Source organism: Oryzias melastigma, linkage group LG11 (genome assembly GCF_002922805.2).
Source record: "Oryzias melastigma strain HK-1 linkage group LG11, ASM292280v2, whole genome shotgun sequence".
Taxonomy (NCBI): domain Eukaryota; kingdom Metazoa; phylum Chordata; class Actinopteri; order Beloniformes; family Adrianichthyidae; genus Oryzias; species Oryzias melastigma.
Genome location: NC_050522.1, coordinates 16,981,433 through 16,996,316, shown reverse-complemented (window position 1 = coordinate 16,996,316; position 14,884 = coordinate 16,981,433). Strand labels below are relative to the sequence as shown.

Sequence of the window (14,884 nt, the reverse complement as noted above, 5' to 3'; positions counted from 1 at the left end):
GTGTTTTCGAATGCAGCAACAACAACAAGTGTGTAGACTTACTCTCTACAGAGAATTCCAGAGTGGGAGGCATGAGGGAGAGAAACACACATCTGTTAGCATCCTAACCGAGTTTGACCTCCTCGTGTGACCACATCCACAACCCCGATTCCCAGCGAACTATCTGCAGATTACTTCAGATTCTTTTTTTACAAGGAGGAATCAAAAGATGTTTTTGTGGAAATAAATAAATAGCAGAAATTAACAACAAAGCTGATGAACAAAAAGAGAAGGGTAGGAAAAGACAGATGGAGGCAGGAGAAAGATCCATGGTGAGATGCGGTACCTTGAAGGAGGCTGAGCTTATACCGGATTCTGCCGTGCCGTAGACCCTGCCGGAGTCTCGCTGAAATTCATCAAATCGTCAAATGGTCAAACGAGTGGAAGGGGGGAGAGGCTCACACACGTTACAGTACGTGTGAGGAGACAGAGCACTCAAAACGCCCGAGGAAGAGCGGCAGAGTTAGAGAGGGCGAACCACAGCCAGTTAGTCAGAGAAGAGCTGGCGGCCCCAAATGTACGAGTGTGGTGGGTGTGTGCGGATCTGGTCGTTGTGGTCAGTGACGCTTCAGACTGAAAGTAAAGGAGGAGAATAGATGGGAAGTGGAAGTGAATGCAGAACGCCAGTCAGCGGGTTTGCTGCCGACCGGTAACATGCCATTCCCGCAGAACGGCGGCGCTCACACACAGTCAGGTGTGGCATGCAGTTAGAAAACAGTCCCTGCATGCCCAGGTGTATGCTTCAGTGTGTCCATCCACATATTACATCCCATTTTAACCTGTTTGTTCTGTATTTTTTTAGTCATATGTAATAAAAAAGTGGCTTTTAAAAAGAGGGATCACTAAAGTGTGTGTGCTGTTTTTGGCAGAATCCGGTACAGTGAAAGATGGTGGGATTAATGAAGTAACTGAAAATAAGGTAAAACAAATCAATCAAAAAATAAATCAAAGTCATGAATTTGTGAAAATTGTGAATGAGGTTTGCGGTGCGGAGGGTGGTGTGTCTTTTGTGCCGCATGCGTCCATACCTTACTGTGAGGGTCTGCAAACATCCTGGTGAAGATTTCACACAGTCTCTTTAACTCCACCCGGCTGCAGCGGCGGGTGAGGAAACCCAGAGAACAAACGGGGAAAAAAAAAGAGTGGTTAGGTAAAAACATAGATCCTCTTCATTTGGTGAAATGACTCGAGTATTTTTAGGCCTGACCTGAGGGTTCGCTGGTTTTTCAGAAGAGCCTGAAGGCCCAAAAGCCCCTCCTTCCTCTCTGACCAGTTGGCACTGGCGCAGCGGTTGAGCACCTAGCAGGAATCCAAACACACATGAAGACATTTTAAATTAAGGGTGTATTTAGACAGCGGGCCTTTCCTGCTCCGGAACAGAATCTGTCAACAAAGCCCTGTGACTAAAAAGCTCTTCACTCATAGGCCAGGAATTACGAGGGCGGGGCAAAGCAACAAGAGATGGAAATTATGGAAGTCCTGCACTTTGGAATCCTTGTCGGGATAGTTAATTCATCCAACCACATTTCAATGAGTTTCTTTGACTAATTGTTGTGTTGTTAAGGCGTAACGAGACAGAAAAGTGAGTAATAAGCGTTTTTTAAATAAACGTTCCAACAAGTCAGCAGTTGGATAATTTTTTCCTGCTTCATAACACAACTATCGTTACTTTACATTTGTCCTGATGCTTCATTCCTACTTTGTTTATGTCACGTGACCACTGGCTATGGTGGCTGCTTTGGTTCAGTTATTCCACTCAGAGAGCAGACTCAGGGAATTTCAGAGCAAACTGGAGCTCAGTCCGATTAGAAATGAACCTTGAGAGATGGGTCAGAGAATGCTTCCTGGGTCAGGGTCCACTTGTATGTATTCAGACTGTATGTATTCAAACTCTGCTTCACTTTAAGCGAACCAAATATCTCCAGCCTGAATACATGTCAAGATAAATTTGCCCTGCCACAAGAACAATGCTATTTTTTATTCATTTTCTAATCCAGTTTAGTTCCTTTCAGAAACGAGGGGGTAGCTGGAGCCTATCCCAGCCACTGTGGGCGAAAGCGCAGTACACCCTGGATGAGTTGCCAATAAGTCACCAATCAGCCTAAGTTAATATTTTTGGACAGTGGAAGTAAACCAGTGTTTACTACGAAAAAGAAACTACAAAAATAAAACTTTTTTTTTCTCTAAAGTTAGAGCTGACTACAAGTAACTGCAATTTTAATTGTATTACATAGTAGTAAATGTGTCATGAACTTATAACAAAAAAAAAAAAAAAATCACAACTGCACATAGATTAACACTTTTTTTTAAACAAGTACATTATATAAGTTTATAAACCCAGATGGTTAAAACAGATAAAGATAGCACAGAAAAGTATCTTCAAAAACATTTTTTACAGTAAAAAAAACAAAAAACTAAAGTCTGGGTTTACAGTGGTCCTTCGCTATATTGTGGTTCATCTTTTTTTTTTTAGTTCAGTATATATTTTTTTTCTTTCAACTGTATTGTGTTCTGCATCCTGATTGGCTGTAGACCTTGTCAATCAATCACCTGCCATGCTGTGTATAGAATGCATTCAGCTTTCCAAATCAACATAAATTTTTGATCTCGATCAATTGTTTGTTTTCCTATTTTTCTACAAGAAAAAAGTCTGAAAAAAGGTTTGAAATGAACAAATCTATGATATTTGTAAAAAGTAAAGTTGACCACTTCACAGGTTTCGTCTGTCGCGGGATATTTTTAGAGTGTGACTTCCGTGATAAAGGGAGGGAACACTGTACAGAGTTGTGGTGACGAACCTCCGCCACATCTTCTGTCTGCCTCATGTACGTGGGAATGGCGCCCCCGTTCCGTGAGCTGTAGGACCTTTCAGAACACGCGCTGGACGCGTCGCTGTTGGCGTCGTCATCAGAGTACATGCTGTAGTTCTCATATCGCCGCCGTGCTGGCTTCTTCTGCAAGTAAAGACCGAATAAAAAACAAAAAAAGGAGATGAAATTAAAATGAAAAAAAAAAAAAGGTGGAGTTGAGGAAAAAAAAACACCAAACACAGGCGCATGCTGATTTAAGCCCACACACTCACAGCACACAGGTAAAAGGGGAGGAGATGGAGCTGACCTTAGATCTCATGTCGCCCAACAGCTGACAGCGTTAAACAGAGGTAGAACCAGGGTTTTAGTTAGAACACAGACACTCGGTTGGAGAAGTGAGCTGACGGCGTTCTAGTATATAAACAGATTGTGCGAGTGTGTCTGAGCTTTCATACCAACGCATCTGCAAGTGCCTCCTCCACATCCGAGCCGGTATTCAGGACCCGCATGGCACTGACCGAAGAGGAGAGGCGACTAGACTGGCTGATCCCGAAACCTGAGCCTACAGAGGAAGGATGCACAGCAGAACCAAAACTTTAATAAGATTTTCTGAGACAGCTTCACAACAGAGACCTGACAGAGTTTTGTCTGACCCAATCGCACCGTATTTCCCCAGAAATCCTGTAAGTTGATGTGATGAAATGTTAGGCAACAATATAGCTGTCACTTGGGGGGAACAGATTGTTAAAGAAAAGAGGAAAACATGTTGATGTCCTTACAGAAGGAATGCAGTGCTAAACAGACAAACAAACAAAAAAAGGAGCCAGATAAAAATCTGAATTATTGTGGACTGAAGGAAGCATGCAACTCCACTAGAGGGCTCAGTAACCTCAAGCTGAATAAAGATGGAAAAGAAAAAAAGCACAAAAAAAAACAAAAAAAAACAAAAAAACGGACTGCTGGAAGCTGACAAAAGAAGACTTTAATTATTAAAGTGGATGACGGGTACTTGAAGAAACCAAACAGGAAGAGGAGAAATTAAAAACAAAAACATAGAGGTGGTGGTTGAGAAACTGAGAAAGAGATGTACTCAGCCTTCACCTGCAGCCCCAAAAGCATCAGGTGTGTGGAGAGCTCCAGTGGAGCGAGAGTAGCTCCGTGTGGCTGCAACCGAGATTAAAACACGCACAGAATTTAACGCCCACCCATATAAAAGCTTAAAAAAAATCCTGTATAGGTATTTCATGCTGATCGAGCAGCAGAGTTGGAAAAATTTTTTCTAGATGCATGCATTTTTGTCTTTTAATTGATTAAATAGAAGATAAATCTATTTAAGGTGCAGGAGATGGCTTCATCCTAATTTCCCCCCACACAACTCTGGGTATCTGTCCCACAGTTACTCACCGAGGGGCGTGAAGGAGCGTACTGGGCTGGTGTCGCGGCTGCTCTCTCTGCTGGCATCTCTGCTGCAGCCCTGACTCATACTGGGCCGCGGGATGCGGCTGCCCCGGGCTAACGCCGGCGACACGCGCACATTCGAAAGGAGGAAGAGGGGGAAAAAAGTGGGAGGAAGGAAAGACAATTTAAGGAGAGACACAAAGAACGTGACAAAAACATAACACAGAAAAGAAGACAAAGGTGAATAGTGAGAGGGATGGAAGAGGGAAATGACAGAACGAAGGAACAAAGCAGATCTGCTGGTCCTTAAAAGGCATCTCCATGTGTTTTGATAACTGTTTTGAAAGCATACTTTAGAGCAGGGGTCACCAACCTTTTTGAAACTGCGGGCTACTTCATGGGTACTGAATCATACGAAGGGCTACCAGTTTGAAATAATAAATTTGCTTAGTTTGCCTTTAGTTATTCATTATTAATAATAATAATGATACTTCTCTATGTGAAGACACTGATTTCTTAGCATAATCATCAATAATGACAACAAGCTCGGAAACAGATATCAATATTCAGAACTTTATTAATCTCAACAGATCTTGTCACATTTTGAGGTAATAACCAAATGAAATGTTTTTAACAAAATTATAACAGCGCCCGCTGTGCTGTACTCAGACAGACACTTCAGAAGCGCATTTAATTAGAAAAAAAGTCAATTTCCATTACAGTTCTGTGAAAAATGTCCATCCATTTCATACGCCCCCAACACCAGCTCCTCTACGCGCAATAACTTTTTTTTTTCGAAAAATTTTAGATTTTTTTTTTTTTGTAATCTGTGTTTCCATTAAAGATAACTAATTATCAAATATTCTCGGTGTCTCCATGTGGGAAAGGGAGAAGGGGACGCCTCATTCTTTGTTATTAGCTGCATTTCCATTACACATTTGCGCAAAACTTTATGGAAATTCTTGGAATTTAAAAAAAAAAACGTTTGGAAATGACACTGTTCCCATTAAATCATAATTTTGCGATAAATCACAAACCAACTCACGCGATAAGTCATTAAAAACACGGCGATGAACGACAACAAGTATTTTTTTTTTATTTCATTCACTAAAAGGGAGCATGTGGGTGACGTCACAGCTCTGTCTGGAGCGCGCGTGCAGCGCAGCTCGAAACAGAAGAGGGAGGAGTCTTTTCAGCGGTTAAAGGAAAAAGCAGCAAATAAGCATCTGGACGTTTTTTCTGTTTGAAAACACCACAACATAAATTCAAGTTTCTGTCACGGCGCTGGCGCTCACGAGACTTCAGGCTCCAAGCTGCAAAAGTGCGTCTGCAGATGTAGTGATGAGGAAAAGAGGAGGAGCTTCTGCGCGATTCTGTATGACCCGCAATTTATAAAGCGCTTTGACGCTGCGGGACCTCTCGGTGCGCCGGCTGTGCAGCGCTCAGATCAGACACTTCATACCGAGAAGCGCATTTATTTTTAAAAAAAGTGTTTCCGCTTTGCGAAAAATGTCTATTTTCTCCATTTGGATAATTTATGATCCAAATTCCAATTAGCGAAATTTCAGAGTTAATGGAAATTTATTTATTTATTTAACATTTGAAATCAAGAATGGGAGGATAAAGCCTCTTGAGATGAAACATCTCGTTTTCGAGAGGGTCCTCCTTTTCAAAAAAATAACAGATACAACCAAGAATGGCAGAGAAGAAATATCAGCAGTGGAAACTTAACCAAACTAATTTGATGATAAAAACAAGACAAAAAACAAAATAATAAATATAATAATAATGATAATAAATAATAATAACAACAATAACACTCACACATTCAACATTCAATGCGACTATTGATTATCTCGTTAAGGAGAAAACGATTAAAAAAAGAAAAATAGTGGGACAGGCTGTTTTTGGCTTCAGAAATAATGAACATAGTGTGGCGACCCGGGGGTTAGCCCCGCCTTCAACTCCTAAGACTCATGGGAAGTGGGAAATATTGGGTGTGTTACATTGCTCACCATAAGTGAGGGAGCTGTGAGCAGAAGTCAGCTTCATACTGTTTGACTGATTATGTGTGTTCAAAATAAATGGGTGATAATGCAAAAAGTGAAAGTACACAATTTGCGTCCTTGTCTCCTTCCTGAGATTGTTCGGGGTCCTGCGATGTATGGGGCTCGGACGACTCACCTCCCCAGCCAATTAAAAAGTATCTCGCCTTCTGGACGACTCACCTCCCCAGCCAATTAAAAAGTATCTCGCCTTCTGGGTCCCTGCCGGGTCCTTGCTACAATTGACATACCAGTTGTGATGTTACAATATAGTTTTAAGATATTAAAATTCTTAATTATCGATGATGGCAGGTGTGATTAATAAAAATCGCATCACAATAAAAGTTTCGAGCAGCTCACAAGTGAGTTGTGCTATTTTAAGAAGAGGCCTGCGGGCGACGTGTTGGTGACCCCTGCTTTAGAGCATAAAAGCTGAGAAAAAAAAATTTTATTCTGAAAAAAATGAAATTGTACCCATTAAAGACCCACTCTGATGTGTGTTGTTTTTTTTTTTACATATTCTGATGATTGAGAACATATATAAAGAAAATAAGGTTAAAATTGCATTTCTTTAGTCAAATTGTGAATCAGGAGCAGAGGAAAAAAATGCTGTTATAGAAAGATCTGCTCCATCCACTTGCAGACGACAAGATTCATGTATGTCTCTGTTTTCTTGCTTTTAACTATCTAAAACTGTACAGCTGGACAGCTCAGATTATTGCTCGCCATTTTTGTTGCACGGGTCATAATAAGTTGGGTGTGTGAGGGGCTGTAAGCTAGTGGTAGTGTCTAGACCGAAGTCTGCAACCTTCAATACTTAAAGAGCAATTTGGGTTGAGTTCTCGCCAACCAAAACCCAGTAGGAGCCACAAAGTCTTACCTCGCCCTTAGGAAAAGTAAGATAGTGATTTATATTTATGTTTTTGCTACTGAAATGATAGATTTAAATAAACTATTGTGTCTTTGCATCAAAAAAGCATAAACATGAAGAGAAAACAGCTTTTTTTTTTAATAATATGAAATAGTTTATAACTTTTGACAGAGCTTTGAATGACTTCCTTTTAAAATAAAAGACTTCCTACACCAATGCAGTAAATGCAGAAGGAAGTGTAAAGTCATCAATGAAAAAAACTTTGAGAAAAACAGTTTCTGGTGCCTTTCCGCCACATATTCAACCAACAAAACCTAAATCAGAGCTAATAAAGTGACCCCTACTAGTATATATTAAAAACACGAGGCACACTTTAAATACTTGAATTTATTCAAATATAAAAAATCTGCTTTATAATCCAGTGGATTATAACTTCACATATCTGTAATTCTGGTTGTGCTTACTGAAAATAAATGGATTTTCTTTGATAAATGAAGCTCAAAATGAAGTCAAAATGTTTCAGTATGACGTTGATAAACTACAAAGGTTTGATGGAGAATTAAGGGGAATGTTTTTAGGATCCTCGCTGTATGATTCATATCGTCCTTCAACTGTTTGTAAATGAGTTGAATAAAGTTTCAGTTTATTTAATTTTGTTAATTTTACTACTTACCTACTTTGTCCTTTACAGTTACTTTTTGTTAATTATTAAAACAGTTTATTTTAACCAAAGAGCCACACGTGGCTCCAGAGCTGCAGGTTGCAGACCCCTAGTCTAGACAGATAGGCGACGGGAAGTGGGGGCGGGCTGGCACCACACCAACACTCCCGCCCACAACTCAGGCAATTTCTAATGAACTACTTCCGCTCTGCAGAAACTATGTCCTAAAGATTTTTTTAAAATTTGGTTAAAACGGCATAATGATCATTAAAAGATCATTTTTTTAAAATTGATCCAATAGATGATCAGAATGGGACTTAAAAGTACACATTGCCATGGTCAAATAAGAGCTCATATATGATCAAAATAATACACGTATATCCTCAATTTCAACAGAGATGACTCTTTAATGACATGCAGACCATTGCTCCTGTAAACACGGGTGCTTCCTTCACGATTACAGAGAAAGAAAAAAAAAAGACTTCTGAAATTGGTTTTATTTAAAAGGAAAAAAAACAAATCGAGCAGATGAAGGAGAACAGAAACCAACCCAGATTCAGCTTCTACACAACCAGCCAGGGGTTAATCAGGACCAACCAAGCTGCAAAGTGGCGATTAAACAAACATCAGGAGCTCTCTGAGGGGGGGAGGCCGCCATAACAGCCACTACTGGCAGGTCAGTAGAGAAAAAGCAGAGTGTATTTCTGTAGCCTGAATGTGCTGATCGGGAGAAACCATCACCACAACGCTGCAGCCACAAAAATCAAGACAAGCTCTAAGAAACCAAAGCAGCAAGCTTGATGGAAAGACCAGAACATTTGGGGAGTTGAAATGAATGGGGGATGATTTTTAGGTCCGACCACAGCGACGCCTTACCTCCTCTGCTTCCATTGTAGATGGAACTAATGCTAGAAGGAGCTAGAGGAACGCAAAAAGTACAAGGTGGGAGGAATAAAAGGGGGCAGGGAGAGGAGTACAAGGAGCACAAGGAGCAGGGGAGGTACAGTTGAGATCCACGCTTCATCCAGGATGTATCAACGTGTCGAAGGTAAAGGTTGAGCTACTTCACATCTGAGGTCGGGGGCGTGGTTCAGCGCTGCGGAGTGTTTCTTACCGACGGACAGACGAGTCGGTGATGAGTCCCGGGAGCAGCCCTGGCTGCGAGGGATGCGGCTCCGCCTGTGTCCGTCCCCCTGAGGTCCCGGGAGCACCCGGTGAGCCCCGGAGCTCATGGTGCTCAGAGCCGTGGTGGTCAAGACGCGGCCCGGGGAACCACTGCGACTGCCGGCTTCACCAGTGTAGGAAAAAGACAGAAAAAGAGACATTTAGAAAGGTGATTAAAGAATCAGCATCTCCGAAAACCTGACGTTTGCAGTGAGATATATGAGAGTAAAAATCCAGAACAGAAAAAGATCTGAAGCCAAAGTAAAAGTTTACTTGAGGATTTTAGCCTAAACTTGACTGGTTAAGAGTTTTAAAGGTTTCCCCTTGAAGCCCATAACTTCAACTCTTGAGGAGAAACTGCTGTGTATGAAGTGAAAGACTTCTGATAATGACTGTAGGAGTGCAGAGCAGACTCTTTTTGGGATGCACAAGTAAGTCCACACACACTCAGCAGAGAGGTTATGCTGCTGCTATCTAAGAACACACAGCTGAACCGCACACATCTTCAAGACAACTATGAAGACACCGTTTGAATTGAGGTACATCATGTACTGCTATGTTTACAGACCGAGAGAGAACTTGAGTTTTCTTTGATTTTTCACTTCTTTTTTTGTTGGTGCATCTCTGCAAACTGAGTACAGATTTTAGCTGGTCATCAGGCATGAACAATGACTGTACATGAGAACTGGAAGTGGGACCCCCTACTCCCTTACGTTCCAATTAAGGAAGTACCCTCTGGTCCCAAAATCTCCTAGACTTCTATTAAAAAAATAAACATCTATTACTAAGTCATTCCATTTGTCAGAATAACCGTTCTGTTTTTTATTTTTTTCATATTTTTTCTGTAATTCAAGTTATAAACAGACCAATCAGATGCACCAATAAAAATGTTTTAAGACAAACGTTTAAAACCGTATGATTGACAGACTCACGAGATCTCGCTTTTAGTGGTAGAGATGTGACCTTTCAACGAGCCACCTCCTGTTTGGCAAAAGTGGTTGCCATAGAAACACCGACACTGATCAACAGATCAATCACTGCTAACTGACCTTGTCTGGTTCCAACATGGCAGCGACCATATTGCGAAAAAACAGCGACTTAATTTTATTGGAGGCGGACATAAGCCTTTTTCTATGGGTGATGTCACACCGACTCAGTCCAGTTCTCTTATACAGTCAATAGGCATGAACTAAAAAGTGCCATAAACAGGTTTAAAACCCTTAAAAAAGGAGGAAAAATAATATAATTAAACATAAATACTGCAGCAAGTATTTAGTCAACAATCATTTAATGGTAATACATAGCTGATGCTGCTTCTAGCTTGACTAGCTCTTTGCATTAACCCAACCACCATTTAACTAATGTAACTAGATAGTTTCACCTTTCCTATGTGGAACTATTGTTGAAGAAGACAGTTTTTTTTGTGTTAATTTGATTATTGAGGCACTAGGGCCGACAAACCCAAATTAAAGACAACATTTCACTTAAGATTAGATTTTTTTTTTTAAATAAAATGTTTTCTTTTTCTTACTCCAATGATCAGTTTTTGTTAGACTTGAGGAAGCAAACGGGCTACAAACATCTTAATTTTAGACTCCACAGAAACAAAATAGTAAGAAACCCCTAAATTAATCTGACATGAGATCAAATTTAAAGTCTGGCGGCAATTAAAAAAAAAACAAAAAAACTTCTCCATCTTTTAGTTTACATTCACTCCCATGGTAAAAAAAACAGGGAAAAAAATGGAAAGATTTGGCAAAATCCAGAATCAAAGAGGAGAGCAGAGAGATGAGGGCGTGTTCACAATCATCTAAAGTTTGTGAGAAAAAAACCACAGCATGCCTTGGCCACGGTGGGAGGAGCTATAAGTGAGGGGCAACTAAGAGCAATAGGAGAAGGGCTAAAAATCTAAGGAGAACTAAGGGTATAAATAATAATATCGCTGTAATCTTACCACCGACAGGGTTAGCAGACTGAGATCCTGAGCGATTAACCCCATTGGTTGAGTGGAGTGGGGGGAAAAGCAGAGGTGAGGGGGAAGGAACAGCAGATTAAACCAGATGAATTATGGGTTAGCGTAAAAAGCGTTATGGGTGTTCGATGGGAGCACATCCCGGTTTTCCATACCGGGAAATAAAGCGACGCTAAAACACTATGTTTAAAGAAATATTGCAACAAAAGGAAAAACAAAGAACGGTACCACACAAACTAAACCAGCTGTAAATGGAAAGCTGGGAGAAGCAGTGCATGTTGGGACAACTGTTATGGCGTATGCACAAACCCAAGCCTGCTAATCAAGAGAAAAAAAAAAGAAAAAAAAAAGCACTTCAACAAAAATATGAACATTATTCACAATCACCCTTTTAGTCATTAATCTGACAATTTCTTGTTCTAATATTTAAGTTACACTTTTGGAAAAAAAAGCTTTTATCCCAGAGAGCACCAACCTAAACCTTCAGCTATTCTTTAAAACATATCACGTGTTTGTTAATAGTCTAGTCCCTGTCCACCACATCGTCCTCAGTGATGAGACACAGCATGCAGAGGAAACACCTTGATCAGAATGAGAGCGGTAGCAGGTGGGGTCACCATTCCCACTGTGGTGCACGAAAAAATAAAAACACAAAGCACACTCTGACAAACAGACAGGAATACCTGGTGTGCAATCGGATTCGTCGGAACCTGAAGGCACAAAAACATTTATATACGGAGCTGATCGTTACCGGGACGGCAGGAGAAACCACAGCTGGGTTTCCAAACGTCCGAAATGAACTCTGGGAGCTTTCCACTGACATTTGGGCTTAAAAATTGTATCTGTTTGGTTGAGAGGGACTTACGTTGCGACTGGGAGACCATTTTGGCGCGACTGCGTCCCCGAGAGTCCACCTGGCTGGTGACGCTGCTGGCTGTGGACAACAGCTGCTTCGTACGGACGCGGCCTGCAGGTCAGTGGGAGGAAAACAGTAAAAATACAAAAACATTGATGGTTTTGTGCCGAAGCTCAAGCATAATATAAACATTGAAGCTGTGGGCTTCTAAACGGACAGAACCAAAGCTCAAGCAGGTGAGAAAAAAATATTAAATGACAAAGTTTTTTTTTAATATAAGATATATTTCACATGATTTTAAATTAAAAATTTAGAAGCTTAATAAAAAATTCTGAAGAAAATTCACGCAATAATATGAACTTAAAACATGCGACAGGTTACAATGATTATTTCTTTGTTAATAAGTTTAAAAAATTAGTTAACTTAAAAGCTCTTCACTCATGTAAATACAGTGAAGAGGTAATTCTTTAAGATAAAAACTCAATTTGAATCATCATTTTTATGCTGTTTTGAATTTTTTTTTACATTTCTTGTTACAAAGTTGTAGATTGCAAACTAAATCCAAACAGCCGTCCGCTTTACTCATAAGACTACATCTAAAACACATATGCAAAATATTTTTAAAATCCCAATTTAGCAGCAGTATTTAAATAATGCAGAAATTAAGAGTTAGAACACAAAAATTAAGAAGCTGTGAAACATTTTCTGACCAATGATGAGATGAGAACAGGAACAATAACAGCAGGGGGCGCCAACTAGCTACGTTTACAGGAAGCAGAATGGACATGGAGAAGAAGAGAGATCTTACCATCTGTCTTATCAGAAGCATCATCTTAAGGAGCAAATAGAAAAAGGATGAAGGAGAAGAATGAGAGAATAAATACAAGAGTGTTGGGACAAAGATGAGGATAAACCAAAGGAGCAAAGATGGAAAATTGAAGGAAAATAGTCAAATGGAGAAGGAGAAAGGAGCAGAGTTTCTATTAGTGTCATACTGGAGAAAGATCTACATACATGTAGGGATCAACAAGATATAGATGATGAAGAAAGGACAATACTGATCTATAGTACATGCAGAAAGAATATCCACGGAAAAAGACGAGCACATGTAATCAAGCGGGAGAGTGCGAGTGTCCACGTCCATCCTTGCAGACTGCTATAAAGGAGCCCCATAATGAACCGGGGAGGCAGTTCCTCTGCGCTGATGCGACTCGTAAATGTACCGGCCCCGTTTCTGGCTGACCACATGCTGGCGGGCGCCTGCGCCCTCCGATCAATCCGCTAACTTGCCTGACAGAGCCCTTACCCAGAGAGGAGTAGGAGCGGGCGGGCTGCTGGCCCGCTCCTCTGGCTTGTCCGACGTGGCGCTGTTTAGAAACTGCTGCCGCGTTTACATCCACGTCGCTACGGGAACGCTGCAGGGACGTCAACGACACCCCACCTTTTGAACTGGCAGGGACTGATGGGACAGGAGGAGCAGGAGCAGTGTGTTGGAAAAGGGATGGGAGGTGACGGGAAATATATATATAAATATAATATATTTATATAAATATTTCCCACACAAACACATAAATATACATGCAGGCACCACACGACACGATACAAAAAACACAAGGAAATGCATATAGACATGTTTTTGTATGTGGTAGATCAAACAAAAACGCATCAGGTTGTCCAATGAAAAATGAATGATGGGAAATGATTTTGTAGAAACAAAAACTCAATTTGGTGAGTGTACTATCAGACCACCAAGTGTTGAAAAAGCTTTGTGCGTGTGTGTGTGTAGTGCCCCCTGTGTGAGAGACTCACCTCGCCCTGGAGCTGCAGACCATTTGGAAGAAAGAGGACGGCTGAAGACAGGAGACAAAAATTGATTATTACAGTGTCCTGGACAAAAAGGCCATTTTTATTTTCAAATATTTCTATATTTTATCATTTTTCGCTAAAGCCAGAAGATTTGGATTTTTTTTGTGATTAGATTTTTGTGATTTCCTCTGTTCAGTCAAACTAAAATGTCTCCTGAACTTTCTTTAAGGGAGGAGTAATGCATAAAACTATTAAATATAGAAGAAATCTTGAAATTTTGTTTTTGTTTGAATCAAGCCACTTTTGTTCCCAAATTACACTAACTTAGCATCTACTTTAAAACAAATACATAAGTGATTTTTTTTCTCATAAGTGGGAATAAATTCAGGTGTCAAGGGGTTAACAGACAGTTACACTTTAGTTGTTTTATTTTGAAAATCCAACATTGATTTTCAGTATTTGACATTTGTTTTCGGCTCTCAACAGAGAAAGATGACAATGAAAATTTTTAGTTTAACTGACTGTCCGAGTAAGCTTGGAGACAGTTAGATTTCTGCTTTTTCTGGGCTGGATTTTCAAATTAAAAGACCTCATCTGTGGGTTAGAAGAGATAAACGCTGATGACAAAGTTATGGAAATGCTTAACACTGCCTCTCAAATTAAATTTTAATTAAATCATAATATTGTGATTAAGTGAAAACCCTCGTAGAAAGGATTCTAAGACTAGCTCTAAAAAACACTATATTCTTCAGTATTAAAACTCTCAGATCTTTAATCAGCCTCACAGGTGTAAAGAGGGATTTTACAGGTTGTATTACTTCAGGCTCTCCTGAGAGGACGAGGAGGAGCGGTCACTCTGGGGAAGCGAGGCCACGCTTCCAGAGCTCTTCAGGCAGGACTGGAGGGTTCTCTGGTATGACGTCTCTAAGGAGTTGTAGAGAGCATCTGCTTCTGCTGGGAAGTGATTCCTCAAACCCCAGTAAGCCCTAAAAGAAAAAGAAGAGAGTTTGAAAAGGAAAACAGCCTCCATACGTATTGGTTTATGTCTTTTACATGATTTCGGTTTTTAGAAATGATCGTCTTACTTGCGAGCTTCCACTCTGGCCTCTGAGTCTGCATCATGAAGTCCCTTTTTGATACTTTCAACTAGAACTGCAGTGTGCCTGAATGCACAAACATACCATTTTAGTAACATAAATATTGTGCATTTATGAGAATTGTGGTTGTTTTATGTATCTTTTACCTTTCTAGAGAGTGGGTCT

At 40.4% G+C, this 14,884-nt stretch overlaps 1 protein-coding gene across 1 annotated transcript in view; it reads right to left on the bottom strand.

Moving 5' to 3' along the window:
• Positions 1-14,884, bottom strand: part of clasp2 (cytoplasmic linker associated protein 2) — a 52,305-nt gene that overhangs the window by 12,352 nt on the left and 25,069 nt on the right. The window contains 20 exon segments of the mRNA XM_024296341.1: positions 43-45; positions 326-385; positions 1,068-1,131; positions 1,247-1,338; positions 2,838-2,993; positions 3,157-3,180; positions 3,305-3,411; positions 3,951-4,013; positions 4,254-4,361; positions 8,701-8,742; positions 8,939-9,112; positions 10,943-10,969; positions 11,644-11,670; positions 11,826-11,927; positions 12,625-12,648; positions 13,123-13,275; positions 13,626-13,666; positions 14,441-14,608; positions 14,708-14,785; positions 14,866-14,884. Coding sequence (XP_024152109.1) covers positions 43-45; positions 326-385; positions 1,068-1,131; positions 1,247-1,338; positions 2,838-2,993; positions 3,157-3,180; positions 3,305-3,411; positions 3,951-4,013; positions 4,254-4,361; positions 8,701-8,742; positions 8,939-9,112; positions 10,943-10,969; positions 11,644-11,670; positions 11,826-11,927; positions 12,625-12,648; positions 13,123-13,275; positions 13,626-13,666; positions 14,441-14,608; positions 14,708-14,785; positions 14,866-14,884 — 1,532 coding nt within the window.